Source organism: Leuresthes tenuis, unplaced genomic scaffold (genome assembly GCF_036924035.1).
Source record: "Leuresthes tenuis unplaced genomic scaffold, fLeuTen1.0.hap1 SCAF_10, whole genome shotgun sequence".
Lineage (NCBI taxonomy): Eukaryota > Metazoa > Chordata > Actinopteri > Atheriniformes > Atherinopsidae > Leuresthes > Leuresthes tenuis.
Window position 1 is genome coordinate 13,974,100 of NW_027325364.1, and position 17,124 is coordinate 13,991,223.

Genomic DNA, 17,124 nt, shown 5'->3' on the forward strand with positions numbered 1-17,124 from the left:
AGATAAAAGCAAAATGATAAGATAAGGTTGATGTACAGGTCCCAGAAATTGATCTATTGAACTATAAAACCGTGGGGGAAAAAAATCGTACATGATTTATTTAGGGCTAAACACAAAATTACCCTGAAGTACTATGTTTATACTTTTATAATGTCATTAGAGGTCATGCACTCAATACTGTGGGCTATTCAGGCTGATCTTGTGCCAGATAGTATTTGCTCCATCTAGTGGTAACTTGAATAAACAATCTAATTTAGGTGCCTATATTCTCTATTCAACGTCTTTGGTCCTGAAACTTCCTGTTCATCTACGTCATAACATTTTTTATTAATATTCTATTTCACTTGAAGCAGATATACAGGCAGGCTGGTATTTTTACCGAATTACCAAGTCAAGAAAAGTTACCCAACAAAACAAATGACTGACGTGTGGCATTTACCAATACCAAACGTAGCTGATATCTACAGTCCCGCCCTTGTCCCGCGTTAGTCCAATCACAGAGCTTCCTTTGGCGGGGGTGGGCGGGGCGGTTACATCCCCGACAAAAGGTAACAGGTTGCATTCCCAGCGGCGTAATGAACTTGTTGCTGCTGTAATTTGTGTAGGCGTTATTCTTCCACCCACTTTCTGTTTGGACTTTATGGATGTCTGTGAAAATAGCTGAATTACCATCGGTCCGCGGGACGGGAAGCATCAACAGAGGAGCAGAGGGATAAGTTCAGGAGAAGAGGTAACTTTTTAGTTTGGACCTCTCATAGCCAGACGGCTAAACCAGACAGTCACCACCTCTCAGGCAGTTATACGCGTTGTGAGGGATTTTCTGGTGCTGTGTGGCTTTAATTTTCTCGTTTGATTAAGTGAACAAGTAATGGATTATAACAGCGGTGTGTCACAGCGAGTCTTTATCTATTTACTTCTGTAGCTTGCCAGCTAACGATGATACAAGAGAAAGCAGGAGACTCCTAACAGCTGCCCCGTGGTGTAGAATAAACATGATACATGTTTGCGCTAAAGCGAAAGGCTGACTGTAGTAGCTGGAAAGATTTGTGAAGATAATTTTGATACCGATTGAATTAAAATTTCATGTCATATTAATTTGATTTGGGTCCACGTCAAGATCAAGAAGCAGTAGCTGTGCCTGTGTGCACATCTGTACCACCAGGTGATGTGTTATTGGACAAACTGTTGAACCAGAGTTACTGTTTTGCCACAGAGGTGACGCTCTATATGTAAACACATGTAAATGTTAACCAGAGAAAAAGAGTCAAACCTGACATGCACTGACAGCTTGCTGACAGCTCTGTCAGAGGAAAGGAGCTCCTCACAGCTCAGATGAAACCGATGACACAAGCACCAGCAGATTATAGTGTTTAAGTGGGAAAGGCCTCTTGTATTGTGTCATAAATTTCACTAATAATAGCACTGAACCTGCCAAGGCTCTGACACACTTTCATGTCTAGTTTGACATGGCGGTATAGGGCAGAAACGGTTTAGTTAAATGTGAGTTTGATACAGTAAAGAGTGACGTCAAATCCCCCAAAAATGTGCCACACTTTATCTTTCTGCCCGAGTAGGTGAGCGAAACAGAGGAACAAGTGTCAGGAATGTGAGGGAAGGGAGGGGCATGCTTATGTGCTCCTAATATGGTGTCATTTGTATTCTATTTGGTAACATTGAAGTCTGTCTTTATCATGCCAATGAACTCCTTTAGACTTGAATAAGAGGCTGTAATAAATGGCTGTTTGTGAGTGTGAAAGAGGAGCATTGGCTTGTGTGGAGAGAGAGGACAAGGGTCTGGTTTTGTGTCAAAAATGCAATCGAGAGGGGAGAATGCTCCGAGGACCAAGTGGGTGAGGAGAGAAGGAGTTTATCTCCGTCACGTTCACCCGCATGTTTACTTTCTAGGTCATGCCTGTAAAACTTAATGATTCCTGAGATGGACAGTGGTCAGATTACTCTTTCACAGTGAGTATGATTGAATGCTGTCAACTGGTTCTCTGAGAGCTGACACCTTAATTAAAATCAGCTGAAAAGGACTTCCGACAGTTTTAATGATCAGTTACCGGCCAAAGTAATTTATGAAACCAAATTTTCCCACGGCACTGACACTTTGTCTTGACTTAAGAAGCAGTAGTTTGACCATTGAAGCGAACCTATCTGAAGAAAAGACAAACTTCCGCAGTCCCTTACTGTTTTACAGGTTAGTCCACAGGTTTATGATCATTTCGATGATCTTTACTTGTGACCCTGCGGCTGGCGGGAGCTGTGTTCAGACGTTTTGTCCATCCCAGGTCACCGGGGTGAACACGTGAGACATCGGAGGCACTCTGCATGACTATTTCTCTCCTCACTTACTGTGATCTCCAAACTCTGTTTTCCATTCCTTCTCAGATCTTAACTGAGAGGCAGCTGCAAATCAATTACTGTGTGAGAATTCAATTTGAGGCCGGAGGCAGAGGTCCCGTCAGCACAATAATGGCTGTCATAAGCCCCTCTTATGGCAAGGCTGCCGAGCCTGAGGAAGCTGGTCCGTTGCTTTATGTCGTTATTAACGATGGGCCGATATGAGTTTCTCTATGGCTGGTGCTGATGCGGAACATTTAGAGATCGGGGAGGACCAAAGCCATTATGTAATGCTGATATCATGCTTTTTTAATCTGATAAAGTACAACAATTGATAACAAAGTAGACACAGAATCTGATCATAGATCAGCATTTATTTAACGCTGTTATGCCTCTGTGTCATTTCTGTTTACTTATTTAGAGCAATCCTGCGCTCTGTCTGCAGTGCACTTGCTTTAGTTAGCAATTCATCAACCAAATAAGGGAGTCAAAAACGTCTTTCCTCAGGACCATCCATCAGAGCAGCCCGAAGTGATGTTTACATGCCTCATGAAATATCACCAGCATAATTCCAAATGACAAATAATCAGGCAGATTAATCAGTCCAGCAGTAGTCGATAATAATAATATGTCATTTAGGCTGGATCAAGGGAACGGTAACTGTTTAGTCACTTAATTAACATTTTTTTCAGGTCGGCAGAATGAAACGAGTTCCTTTTAAAATAAAGTTAGCAAGAGCCATGGGTGTGATTTACTCAGCACGGGTTTATTTCAGAGAGGTGCAGAGTCTGGCTTTCGGGAACAATGTCAAAGGGAGGTTCCGGGACAGAAAATTAGGGTAATAAATCCAACTTTATAGAATCAGAAAGTATGAGAGAGCAGGAGCCGGGAGGGTGGGGGGGGGTAGATTTTGCATTCTCAGAATCGCTGCCCTTGTTTTCCGCCCCACATCATCTGGACAATGGGATGAGTTCCCCCCCCCTCACCCCCTGTCTCTATGAGCTGGCAATGCGCTCTTCCTCTGACACGAATGAAAAATCCAACTGATGAAAACATGCAAATGAACAGATGGAGAACGAGATGAAGAACAGTTTCTGCAACTTAGATTGCAGATCCACAGCCACCCCCTTAAAACGAGCACGTCACATTGTGTGCACGGACAGTTTAATGCGTTCCTCTGTGCAGCAGTGCATGACCTGTGTGCTTTAAAGACTGTAGGATGCAGACTTCATGCACGACTTCACAAATTTATTGTGACACGGTGCCTCCACTTTGGTTACCCCACGGTGGGAAAATCCACTAACAGCACAGGTCTGGTAACTGGGTCTGTCTTTGATTCTTTCAGAGCTTTTTATGTCATCTTTAATGACGTCATTCATTCAGACCAGTGGTTAAGCTCCCTCTATCTTCCTCTTCAACAGTTGGATTGTGTAAAACTCTGTAAAAGCAAGGATTTTTTGTCATTTTCTCCAAAAATTAGTCTTGTGGATTAAAAAAGATCTTTCAAAAAATCCGTGTGCAAGTACAAAATAATATATGGATGCATGTGTGAGAGCAAAACAGGGTTACATTTTTGATGATTGACTTTCGTAGTCAGTCCTCTGTGTGCGAATGGGAGAGTGGCTAGATTGTAGGAACAGCTTGACTTTGTGTTTTATCACACAAAGCACTGATAAGAGGAGAAAAGTAGAGCGTTTTCTTTCTCTCACCTCACCCTCCCCTTTCTGTCTCCCAGCCCACTTTCTGTCTCTCACCTCAGGGAGCTGTGGAAGGACGTGGAAGGTGCGGAGCGGAGGGGTCAAGAGGGAGTGTTTTCATGGTTTTATAGTCTGTTAAATGAGCCATAGCACTGTAAATGATGTCACAATTATCTAAGAAATGCCTGGAATGCTAAATACCTTTTCAGAAATATCCATTTCAAGGGACTAAGCTGAAGGTGTGGTCAGCGGAGGCTACATTTTAGAATTTGGTAGAAATGAGTGTTGAAGCAGGGAGAATTAGGAAGAAGAGAGTCGAGGAAAAAGAGAGACATGAGTGTGAATTGTGTTGTAAATACTGAGAAAAACGGGGACACGAGTTGCCTTCACTTCTCTGTGTTTGTGCTGTGAAATGAGGAAATTAGCTCTGGTATCTGGCACCGTGACTTTAGAAAAAGGTTTAGTTTCTTATTCGCAGACGGCGAGCCATCTGTAGGTGTGTGCTTTCAGGTTAATGACTAATGGAGGGCGCCGGGAACAAAGTTCACACGAGCGGTCAAGAACCAGAAACTGAGCCTGTAAATCTTTGATCTGTGTTTGTTCAGAGTGAGTATCAATCAGTTTTAGTATTTCAGTGCTGCTCAGGGATAAATGTCTTGTTTAGGAATGCTCTGTTTGATTTTCAGGTCAGGGGGAATGTTTGGGGGTTGGTATTGATGTTTCTCTATTTATAAAAGAACATAAACTCCAGTAATTTTGTATAATCAAGGCTTTTTTGATATTTTTTTAATTGAAAAATGTCGGGATATTTCAGTAAGAAACGGAAGTTCTCTCTGCAGCTTGTAGCCAAACTGCAATGGGATGCAGCTCATTTAGTGAGAATTTCAGTCCCCGTGCAAAGCTTTTTTTTATTTATTTATGTATTTAGCAGACGCTTTGACTTACAGTGGTAGGCGGGTGGAGTAAGGGGGTCTTGCCTAAGGACCCCTACTGGAGGAAGTGCCTTTCATGCAGGGGATTTGAATCCATGTCACCCGCATGAAAGGTGGCAGTCATAACTCCCACAAAGCTAAATAAAAAGAAGATGGCCCGAGTTCCAAATGCAGACAATTTAAGATATTTTAACCATTCAACGTAACAGGAAGGAAATAGAGCCCAAAGCCAAAGTTTGGACATCTTTTTCACTCATTCTTTCTGCAGAAGTTGTTTTTCTCACGAAAACTGCACGAATTACTGCTTTTTCTCCAAACAGTTTTTCCTGATTGGCATCTCCATTTTAACCTCACCGGTCCGCGAGACTATTTCCAAAATGCATCAAGCTTGTTCAGATGTTGATTTGCAAAATTTTGGAGCTGCTCTTTGAGGTGAGGACTCCCATGTTTTCTGCCAATGCGCCCAAAGCTTTGCATCTCACGCACGGCAGTTTCTCAACGAACTGAGTTTGACTTTGCACCTGAGAGATCTGCTGAGATCTCAGCAAGTTGATATCAGCTGAATTATCAGCCTGGATGTGTAACGGTGCAGCTCTAGCTGCTGTTAATGTTGGTTATTTTGCCATCGGAGCTGTGAGAAATATCTCCACACATACCCCAGCTAAACCCTCTGCATAAACCACTTGGTTTTAGTTTTTTTCCATCTCAATATTTGTTTCTAACATTATAAGTAACCATTAGTTCAACCCATAGGTGAACTCCTCTAAAGTTTTATGCTAGTTCAGAGTCTCGGAGCTTTTCGGAACTAGCCTCAGAGGTGCAGTTGGCTGACTTTTTACTTGTATGCTTGGTGATCCACATGTCGATGTCTTTGTGCTGGATGCTAAAACCCAAATAGTGTAAGGCTGTCCTCACCAAGAGCAAGAACTGTAACAGAAACTATAGATGAATAGTTGTAAATTTAGTTTTTATTCAGGTAGGTGGCAGAATCAACATATTGACAACGATGGTGGCAAACAAAGTAGTTTGAATAACATCTTCTTCTCCCGTCTTCATGATCTTCTCTCTGTTGTTCCCAGCATGAATACGCAGTCTTCAGGCCGGAAGACCCCAGTGGACTACGGTGTCCAGATCCGCTTCATCAATGACCGCGATGACAATGTTGGAGGGCAGCCTCTGTCCCAGCCGAAGAACAAGAGCCAAACCAGCTCTAAATATGGTGTAGCAGTCAGAGTGCAGGGGATCGCTGGCCAGCCATACCTGGTCCTGCAGGATGGACAGAAGGGGGACTCATACGGGGTCCAGCTCAGGACTGAGTACACTTCTGCCTCTGGCTACCGCAGCCTTCCCCGGAGGAGAGAGACGCCAGACCCAGGAAGAGTGGGGGCAGATGTAGGAGAAGGAGAAAGGCAGGCAGGGGCATTACGCAGGGCTCAGTCCCATGGGTCGTTACTGGACCGGGATGGAGGAGCCGACAATGAGGATTTTCAGCTGTCTAGACCGCCTGGGGATGGAAAGTCTGGTAGTTATGGGAATCTTGATGGAGGAATTGGAGTTAGGGGAGACAGAGAGGAGGTGTGGGGAATCATTGGTAATGATCAGGCAGGGCCCAATAGGACACAGGGGTCAGTGAGGGATCTTCAGCAACCCAATGAGGTTCACTTTAATCAGAGGCAGACTACTGTGAACAGGCTGAAAAACAGATTTGATGGTGTAACCTCTGGGTTAGGACTCCCTCCTGCACAGCAGCATCCCCGAGCTACATCTCCTCATCTCCACCCCAAACCCTTCACCTCAACTCCGCCCTCAACCCACAGCAGCGTGGGATATGGTCAGGGCTTTGTCACCAAAGCTCCTGGACACTCAGCCAATCAGTGGGGCTCAGATGAGCATCCGCAGGCAGGTCTGACTGAACCTCAGGTAAGAAGGCTTTATCTTTTTCTGCGTAGGCGGTACAGCTGATTTATTTTTGTTTTATCTTTTATTTTTTAATGAGCTCTAACCACCACAGTGCATGCAACATTGCAAGAGTAGTTTTCTGATCTATGTCTTAAGGTGACCCCTGACCTTTTGCTGGACCAGGTTCAGAGTGCAGAGATGAGCAGTGAGGAGGAGCAGGTCATGAGGACAGTGTACAGCATCCTGAGACAAGGGTACAGACCTCCATCTTGTTCTCATATCACTGCCTCATCACATTCAGTTAACCTACTCAAATAGTTGTAAAACAGATAAATTTATGTTTAATTTACTAATCTTAGGTCGAGTGAGAGTGATGTTGCCATCAGGCACAAAGTGAAGACAATTTTTCAGAAGATTCAGAGCGTAAAGGTTTGTTGTTGGTTTTTTTTTCTTCTTCTTCTTCTATTTGATAAAGAGATAGTTTACACATATGTCTCGTCTTACACTCTTTTTGTTGGCAGCCTACAGAAAGCCCTCCGGAGTGGATGAGAGAAAAAAGGGAGCTTGAGACAAAGGTGGCTGCGCTACAAACTGCCCTGCGGGAAGAAAGGACCGTAAGTGGAGCAGAGAGGAAAAATGTGAGGAGGCAGCGGTGTCTTATGACCTTCAGTCAGAGGAAAACATTTGTCCCCTTTCTTCCCATTTTCATGCATCGAAAACTAAGTTGGTTTACGTCTCATTTTGCAATGCAAAGCCGTTGTGTTCTGAAATAACAAGTGAAGACCTGGACAGTACATGCAGGACCTTTTTGTGGTTAATGTAGTTCCTGTGTCTTGGATCACCAAAGTCCTTCTCAAATCACCGTGTTGATTGAAACTGGCTTCCACTCCAGGATGTCCAAAGAGTTACCTGCCAAAGTACCTCAGCTCTAATTACATGGATCACATCCAGTGCCGCATATAAACACTTATCCGAGCCTCCCTGAGACGAGAAAATAGCTTTGCCAAATATTTCATTTGGTTGAGAGACAGAAACCATTCTCAGAGTGTTTATGCCTTTTTAACTAATGTAACCGGGACGGCTGAGGGGGCTCCTCGGATTGTGCTTCAGATTAATCCGCAGATTAATCCTTAAAGCCCGGTCAGAGGCGCACGCACATACACAATAATCTAACATCTATAATGACTCATTATATGTTGGTTTAAGGAAGCTTGGCAAGTCTTAATCTTTATAATAGCTCTTAATAACTTAAGCTCTTATGCAAATGAAATGGTGGGCAAATGCAAGCCTTCTATAGCATGTCCAGAACCAATTGTTTATGCCTCCAGAGCCACCTGATGTCTTGTGTTACACCGCTCTTATTTATTTATTTATCGTGTCTGCTTGTGTGCGTAGAATTCTCTGAGCAACTCAGATCCTGCTCTGAAAGCTGAGCTGGAGTCCTGTCTGGATGAAAATCTGCAACTCCAGGAGATGCTGGACCGGAAGAAGAAGGAATTAAATGACACACAATCAGAGTGAGGATAAAACAGCAAACGCACAGACTTTGGAAAGCAGTTCTGTACCATCATCTGAGTCATGAAGCACTTTCATGAAACACACGGCGACTGTAACATGTTCACGTGACAAACGAGAAGGTCACTTATTCCCAGCCCATAGAATCCCTCTCAAGTGCCAGTATGTCCTCTTTTCCCTGCAGGCTGACTCATCTGCGTATGGACAGAGAAAGCGCAGAGAAACGTGTCAGAGAGATGGAGGACCAGCTGGCCGAGCTTCAAGATGAGCTGAGAAGAGAGAGCGGCGGCAAGACGGTAACACAACAGATGCCACACTGTCACACAACCACGTGCATGCAGGCCGAATCTAAAAGCAGTTTTATTGAGGACTTACTATTTACGGTTTGCTGGGTTTAAAAATCCTTTTACCAGATAGGGTGCGCTAACTCTGATTCCAGAAAAGCTGGGAAGTTGTCTCATCCTGCACGACCTGCACAACAACGCGGCTTCATACAGCACAGTTATGTGTTTAGTATCATGAAGAGACTGGACACAAGTTCCTGTTTCAAAACCGCACCACTTATTCTCTAGATTCTATTATCTTTTTGTTGGATTTTGGAAAACTTGGAAATCTCGCTTGTACTTTAAAACCAGTCAGAAGTTGCGTCGGCCGTAATCACCGAATGGTGAAAAGTGTCAGGAGTTTGTATATTTTCTTCCTCTGCAGGACCTGATGTCTTCTCAAGCTCAGCTGATGGAGCTGCACCAGCTGAAACAGAGGCTGGAGGAGACGCTGAGACAGAGAGAAAGGGAACTTACAGCTTTAAAAGGAGCTCTGAAGGAAGAAGTGGCCACACACGACAAAGAGCTCGAAGCGCTCCGGGAGCAATACAGCGCCGACATGGAGAAGCTCCGCAGCAGCATGGACCAGGTGTCTCAGGTGGGCAACGATCAGAGCAGCCAGCTGAATGAGCTTCACATGAAGCGAGCAAAGCAGGCCTGCAGCAACAGATGCAGCGAAGAAACACCGCTTCTCCATGCTTCTAAGTTTCTCCCAGAGCAGTGGGAATGTTGTGTATTTTGCTGGGAAGGAGCCTATTTAGTGTTTTGATGACTTTAGTGAACCTGCTCACACACCGCCTCCGCATTTGGTTTAATTTTTTCGTGAAACGACTAATGACACGGTGTAATATCTCATGTCTCGTTTTTCTTTTGAGGTTGGATTTTCCCCAATTCAAAGACATGATAGGGAAGGTTATTCCTTTTTCAATTTCTATTTCCTAATACATAAAACTTGCTTTTCCACACGTTTGAATAGCCTAACAGGAAAAGATGCCAACCAACGAGCAATAGTTTGTCAGCACACCTCCGACACCTCATATCTCACATCCAGAGACGTCAACAAACACAAAAAGATCTGTGAGCAGTGTGTTCTTTTCTCAGTCTGTTCCGTTAAAGACATGAGATAACCAGAGTCAGCTTCGAGTTACAGCAGTCTGAGTCAGCAATGACCGGCGTCGTTATCTTATGGTCATACTGTAATAACAATATTCAACACCCTACTTGACTTGAGTTTCGGCGCAAAGTTGACATCATCTGAGATGTCTGTATCATCAAAAAAGCTTAACATAAAGCACAGACACATTGTTCATACATACGCAACTTACCCTGTCAGTATTTTCATGACAAATTGTAATTAACTAAAGATTGTCGTAATAAGACTTGGGTTTGATGACCAGTCCACTGAAGCTGAAGTCAAATATTCTTATGACCACGTACGATATGACCATTTAGTCATGTTGACGCAGAAAGAAGAATAACCTCTTTATGGTCGTTAATCATTAGAACGCCCAGCGGTCTTCTTCAAACCCATGCAGTTAAAATCCTAGGTTAAGAATACATCGTAATAATTCCTCTCTGTCCCTCCTAAGTCTCACGCAGGGATCGAGGCAGAGCGGCTGCGTGTGAACGCGTCCGTTCGCTCTTTACAGCAGCAGCTGGAGGACTGTAGAGATGAGAGCAGCCACTGGATGGAGCAGTTTCATTCCACCAGAGATGAGCTTCGAACCACTAAACAAGAGTGAGTCTGTTGGAAATCATTTGGTCTGTGCTTTACGTGCCTGGGTGTGCTGTTTCCAGCGTTCGCCTGCACGTGGATTTCTTTTGTTTTTGCACTTGCTTTACTACTAATCTGTTTGTGTTTTTCTCTCTCGTTCTGCCTGCTCACTGTTTCTCCCCCTCTCTGTCAGAGAGCCACCCGGCAACCCTGAAACACAGTGAGGGTCCAATTTGTGTTTAGATTTGCAGAACCCTTGTAGATGTAGTTAACGGAGCTAAAGGCTGTCTCGCTGTAGTGTCAAGGCCATTCACACTCCGTTCACTTCATTTCACCACGCATTTAAAGTTCAGTTTCCTCCCAAGTTTGTGCATGAGCCAACACCAAGAATGGATCTTATTCATTGTGGTGCATGAGTCCTGTTTTAAAGGAGGACAACATTGTGGCTAAGCAGTAAAACTGGGACCACTGTATGAAAGCAGAGACCATCAAGACACAGAGGAGTGGTGTGGATAGCCTTGTGTTTGTGTCTGAGTCGAACTAATATGTGTTGTAGCCTTGTTTTCCTGTGAACTGTCGTTTGAAAACACATTAACAACGTTAAAGCAAATTCTTGCTTTACCTGTACAGTCCGACTGTTGTTGATCTGATAATGAGGCAGTACTCCCACATGGCACTATATTATATGGTTTGCTGTGCGCATTTCTCAGGCTCCTACAAACTCGTCTTGAGAAAGAAGAATTTGAGGATGAACTAAAGGAGATGAAGGAAAAAATGAGCACGGTGAAACAACAGGCACCCGACCCCAGCCACACACAGACTCTAAACCAGGTGCAGTAATGCGTGCTATTAATAACACCACATGATCACTGATATGTTAATACGTTATTCTTTTGGCCCTTTAACCATCAAATTGTGAAATCTCTGTTCAGGAGCTCCAGCGATACAGTGCCGATCTGAAGAAAACCAAGTCTGACCTGGAGAAGCAGAGGACGGAATTTGACAAGAAGGTCATGGAGTTGATCTCGATGAAAAAATCTCACCAGAACCAGGAGGCTGAACTGAAGTACGAAATCGACAGGCTAAAAGACCAGTTGCAGAAGGCCAAAGAGGACTACGCGAAAGCACAAGAGAAAAATAAGCGGGTTGGTTTGATCTCATCCTAAAAGGATAATTGAATCCTTTGCCCGCCTCGTACAACAGTGTAATGTCCATGTTGTTGAATGACTGTTCTGGGGAGAAACATTTCATTTTTCTATTAAGAAAACTCTTGTTTGGACCCTTTCTGCCAACAGCTCCCAGACCCAGCCACCATCTCAGAGCTAGAGCAGAAGCTTGGTGAGGCACAAAGTGAAGCAGCCAAGCTCAAGGAGAAACTCTCTGGAGCTGAAAAGGAGCTGGAGACCACTAAAACACGTCTGAGTAGAGCTCAGGTCGATGTTAACTCTCTCCAAGATGCCCAGAAGGACCAAGAGGCAACCAACACTCGTCTCAAAGAGAAACTCTCAAGATTAGAGGTAAAGTTGAATCCGCCCAAACACTGTCCGGCTCACTGGAGATACTCTAAAAGTGATAGATATGTAATCATAAATGGAAATCCTCTTTGGTTTTACTCAGGCTCAGCTGCAGAGCAACGCTACAGAGACCTCAGAGGCAGAGCTCGCCCTCCACACCGAGGTGAGAGGCCTGAGATCTGAGCTGGATGAGGCCAAGAGAAAGAATTCCAGGCTGAGCCAGGAGCATCGTGAACTCAGCCTGCGTATGGAGGATTCAGAGCGGGACAAGGACACACTCAAGCAGACCATCGGTCAACTAGAAGAGACCAAGCGACAGCAGGAGAGAGCTCTGGAGAAACTCAACAAAGAAGTAAGAAGAATGGCTCCTCTTTATCAAAGCTTGTTCTCACTGCTCAATGGAGACCGCACAGCTCAAAAAAACTTTTTTATCTTCTCTCTCCCTCTGTTCCTCTGTCAGTACGACTCTCTGAACGTGTCCTTAAAGGAGGAGACGCAGGCTCTCAAGGCCCAGCTGGAGGAGCAGAGAGAGCGAGCACGCAAGGAGATGCATGAGGCGCAACGTCATGGAAACGACGCTCATTCTGAGCTGGAGAGAAGCCAATTAAACCTTAGAAAGCTAGAGGAAGAAGTGCGTGCCCGTATTTGAGTGTTTGTGTTCTTATGCATGCTTTGTCTCGTTTTAACCCCGCTTCCCCAAAGTCACATGTGGTCTGAATGTTTGTCACAGCAAATAGCAAATATTATCCGTGAAGCATGTTTGGACTGACTGTGTGCAAGGGGATCTCAAACTTAGTGTGCCATTGCTCTTTGTCACATTATGATAAATCTTACCAGATGTCGCGACAGAAGCGGGAGCTTCAGCTTGTATGTGAGGAGAGAGATAACCACCAGGTGGATAAAGAGCTTCTCACCAACAGACTGCGCCACCTCGAGGGGGAGATAGAGGCCAGCAAAAACAGCCTAAATGAAAAATCACGTGAGATTCGCCTCCTGGAGGTAAGATGCTCGTCTGCTCACCTCCTGCTTTGGAAGAGCAAACCATTTGGGAGTCTCAGCCAGACTGTAGGGCTTTTAATGTAAAACAGTTTGCTCTGCATGCAAAGTCTGCACGAGTTAGGGAACAAAACGCACAAATAAGCCTATCGTAATATCACCTGTGGTACATATGAGCTCCATCAGTGTCATAGATATGTGAAAAATGAGTTGTTGATTAACGCGATCTGTTCCGGTTTGTCAGGACAAGCTGAAGCGTATGGAGCTGGAGCTGGACGAGGAGAAAAACACCGTGGAGATGCTGACAGAGCGAGTGTCCAGGAGCAGAGACCAGATCGATCAGCTGCGCTCTGAGCTCATGCAGGAGAGATCCTCAAAACAGGACCTGGAGCTGGATAAGAATGCCATGGAGAGACATGTATGAACACGCACACTAGACTGTGTTTTCTAACAATTGTCATCCACAGAAATTCGTGCCAAAATGCCGACTTGCACTGTTGTGTCCTTACTTCGGTTGAAATTGGGTGGAAATGCATCCCGTTCCCGCTGCCAACCCTCCACTTGAGTTTGTGCTTTTGAACTGCTGTTTGTGTCCCTGCAGCTGAAGGAGCTCAGGAGTCGCGTGGCTGAGATGGAAGGCCAGTCTCGCTCCTCAGCAGGAGTTTCCCTGCTTGAAAACAAGATCCAGGAGCTTGAAGAACGACTGCGAGCGGAGGAAAGGTACTGTGCTGCAGAAACAGAAAACACTCAAAACACTGCGGTAACTCTTCATCAGCAACAGCTGATGTTTTTTTTAATACCTCTGAGCAGAATCCCATGAAATCCAACGAAATAAACTGATGAAAAACTAGACAGATGCTGATCGCACTTTGTTTGTTCTGTCCTAAAGAGAGAAGAACACGGTCCTGGCATCACAGCGTCGCTTGGAGAGAAAACTGAAAGACCTCAGTATGACGCTGGATGAGGAGAGACACACACACACTGAACAGAGAGACCAGGTACAGATGTGAACATAAAGATTCCATTTTTAAAACTTGGGAAATACACTTGCATCAAAGACATGCGTCGTGACTTGTGCTGCAGCTTGCTCTGAGGGTGAAGGCTCTGAAGAGACAGGTGGATGAAGGAGAGACAGAGCTGGAGAGGCTAGAAACCCTGAGGAGGAAAGCCCAGAGAGACATGGAGGAACAGACGGAGCTCAAAGAGGCCTTGCAGACCAGAGTCACAGCTCTGGAAACGGAGCTCAAGTACGTGTTTCACTCCTAATTTCTTACTCACTGTTAGCTTTTGGTAACCGTTATCCAAGACACTTCCTCGCTGTCATATTTGGTGAGTGACTAAGAAGGAGAGACACCTTCTCCTCCTCTTTATGTCTCAATATGAATGAAACTGCTTGTAAATGACATGTTCACTGAACTCAGATTCTTCAGCCCTGACACATGCACACAAACAGCTGGTAGAGATCCACACGCTCCCCGAGGTGCAGTATTTTTGTTTTTTTGATGTGTGTAAAACATACCACACATATTAAAGGGATTTTTCATTCAACAACCGGTACATTACTCAGGCACCACCGGGTAATTACATCACAGACACGCTCAAAGTAGTTCCAGTCAAAACCCTGTTGTTGCCCTAAACTAACAGCAGGGGGAGCACTCTGACTGCCACTTTTATGATCGTATTCAGGCTGCAACAGTACATTTTAAGAGGGAACATAATCAGAGTTTTGTGTGTCACAGGAGGAAAACTCAAGCAGCCATGCGCCCAGCTTTGGATTCATCAGCCTTCAGCTCAGATGATGACGATAGCCTGTATGGCCACTCCAACATCACCTCCATCCTCACTGAGAGCAACCTCCAGACCAGCTCTTGTTAGGGCAGCGCTTCAGGAGCAGGATGAGAGCAGGAAAACCTAACACTGTATGTAGACTGGGAGAAAAGCCAGAAGACAGAATGGAAACTACAAACAATGAGGGAGGTCTGCAGGCACCTGGGAGGTAAATTACATATTGCTGAGCCAACAAGGGAGTGATTTTCCACACCAGAATGGATGGAAGGAAGCAAAACATCCGTGGCATTTAAGGGAATTTCCTTTTTGTTTAGTTTCATTTTGTGCATACAATGTACATTAGCCAACATAAGATACTACTCAAGGTGTCAGACAAAGACAGAAAATGAACTGCAAGGAAAACAAATCCAACTATAACTGATGAAAACATTGATAATGTTTTGCTCTTAAATTTTTTGGGACAAATCCAATAATATAGCCCCATGTCAGTAATGAAACCCATATCTTAACAGCTTAGTTTGACTCAGCTCAGGTCATTTTTGGCATCAGGAACTTTCCTTTTCTGTGTTTCCTGCAGATAATACCACGTCAGGCTTGGCTGGATTGTTAGTTTATTGTCACGGTGGTGATACAAGAAGTTAAAGTAACACAGAGAAACAGGCACGTACTTCTGCATCTCTGAAGAAGAGAGTGTGCCATCGAACTGAGGTGTTGGCTACGGCTTCGGGCTGACAACTTTGTGCTGGAATGTAGTGCTGCTACAGAGAAGTGACTCTGGATCGCTCTCTGCTGTTGTCTGCTGCGTTTTAGCGTCACATTTCGTCACAAGTTGGTTCCACAAAAAAAAAAAAAAGTAGATAAATACCAAGTCCTATTCAGTTTAATTGAGTCGAGCCAAGTGGTGCCGAACCATGTAGTGGAAAGTGAGAGTTCTGGATCAAGCACTTAACGTAGCTAAGTTTGTCTTTGACTGAATCCTTCGTGATGCTCTCCTCATTTCGTGGCTTAGAAAGTTAGACTTTAGTTTTTTAAGTATCGCAGCTGTCACATGACTGAATTCTGCACCCCACAGTGTGTTTAGACCCAAAACAAAAGGAGCGACGGAATAACTGGGGCCCGGTGTTGATGATAACAAGTGACTTAACAATGCAAATCACTTTACACATGCTGGTAATTCTTATTCAACCTGATCAACCTTAATACGTCAAAAATGCAGGATTTTCCATGTAAGCGTGTGGTTTGTCGATGTGGTTACCGATGAAATGTATCACGTGCCTTAGAGTAGTTTGAGACAAGAGTTGCATTTCTCCGTCCAGCCTAAAATGTCACATAGTGGCTGAATGATATGATACAGCAAAAAGAACCGCACCAGTGCAGAGACACAAATACTGCCTGTAAATTATTGTTAAATCACGCAGATTTGTCACAAACCTCCTGCTGGTGTTAAGGTTTAGATTTGACTTGCCTGTTGAGTCGTGTTTTTTTTCTACCCGTTTTATATCACAAAATGGCTGTTTTTTGTGAGTTTACTGAACTTAAATAATAGTGTTTTTCCACTTGGAAGTGGTGAAAAAAGGCCAACATTACAGCTAGAAAGTGTATTTGTAGAAGCTGCACAATTTCTATGCATTCCTTTTATACTCAGTCGGTACGACATGTATATATTATCATTGGATTGCAAAGCCTTAAAATTGTTGAGAAAAACAATTGTCGTTGATGTACTCCTTTTGTGAAGTATATTTAACATTTGTAGATTTTTGTATGTTATCAAGCTGATTTTTTTTTTTTTTACAATTTGAACACAATCAGTGAAAAGTAAGGTTACATTTTCCTGCAATGTAAAGTTTGTCGTCACATCCTCAGTGAAACTGGAAAATGATGCTAGATGTATCAACCTGAAAAGATTCGGATTTATATCATAATTGTGACTGGAAGCATTTGCCTCTGACTGAAATTCTGAAAAGAGTTCACTTTTTGTTTCTGTTATGTATTCATTTAGCAACAATAAATATATTGAGTTCAACAGACGCTGGCGTAATCTCACATCTTTCTTTGTGTGTTTTGTTATTGCACATTTTAAGAAGCATGTCCACAATAAAATTTTGTCTTGTGTTTTCCCTGGAACAAGAGAGCTCTCTGCCATCTACAGTAAAAGTTTAAAGCTGGTACACTTCTCAGGAACATCAGCCGACTTCCATGGAAGAGATAACAGCTGCAGCTAATCAAGAAATCTTGTGAGTCCAAGACTTTAGGACTGCTTAAGATTAGTAGTCACTGTTGAAGTGCCGATGCAAAAAAACATTAAATAAAGTAAAATAAAATAAAATAAGATACTGGATTTATGTATAGTCATGCCCTCTTGCTCTTAGTGAGAGTAAAGTGTAGAACTACCTTTTGGGGGAT

At 43.8% G+C, this 17,124-nt stretch overlaps 1 protein-coding gene across 3 annotated transcripts; it reads left to right on the forward strand.

Annotated features, from left to right (window-relative positions):
• Positions 1 to 540: 540 nt before the first annotated feature.
• On the forward strand, positions 541 to 15,951 carry cgna (cingulin a). Of its 3 annotated transcripts, none has more exons than XM_072394250.1 (20): positions 541 to 730; positions 6,052 to 6,892; positions 7,028 to 7,125; positions 7,231 to 7,300; positions 7,393 to 7,485; positions 8,267 to 8,388; positions 8,571 to 8,682; positions 9,095 to 9,307; positions 10,299 to 10,447; positions 11,134 to 11,254; positions 11,356 to 11,568; positions 11,719 to 11,940; positions 12,041 to 12,289; positions 12,398 to 12,568; positions 12,775 to 12,936; positions 13,178 to 13,351; positions 13,535 to 13,653; positions 13,823 to 13,931; positions 14,017 to 14,180; positions 14,673 to 15,951. In XM_072394250.1, exons 2-20 carry the CDS (start codon positions 6,053 to 6,055, stop codon positions 14,806 to 14,808), a joined length of 3,537 nt encoding a protein of 1,178 aa, XP_072250351.1. In that variant the 5' UTR covers positions 541 to 730; position 6,052; the 3' UTR covers positions 14,809 to 15,951. The 3 variants fall into 3 exon arrangements, with proteins under 3 accessions (XP_072250351.1, XP_072250353.1, XP_072250352.1); XM_072394252.1 differs by having other exon boundaries at positions 7,055 to 7,125; XM_072394251.1 differs by lacking the exon at positions 541 to 730 and adding an exon at positions 4,102 to 4,125.
• The last annotated feature ends 1,173 nt before the right edge of the window (positions 15,952 to 17,124 follow it).

Excerpts from the sequence above, each read along its gene's own strand:
- cgna (XM_072394250.1), top strand. The coding sequence starts at position 6,053 with ATGAATACGCAGTCTTCAGGCCGGAAGACCCCAGTGGACTACGGTGTC. Across the intron at positions 6,893-7,027 it reads CAGGTCTGACTGAACCTCAG|GTGACCCCTGACCTTTTGCT; the intron begins GTAAGAAGGCTT and ends CTATGTCTTAAG. Across the intron at positions 12,290-12,397 it reads TGGAGAAACTCAACAAAGAA|TACGACTCTCTGAACGTGTC; the intron begins GTAAGAAGAATG and ends TTCCTCTGTCAG.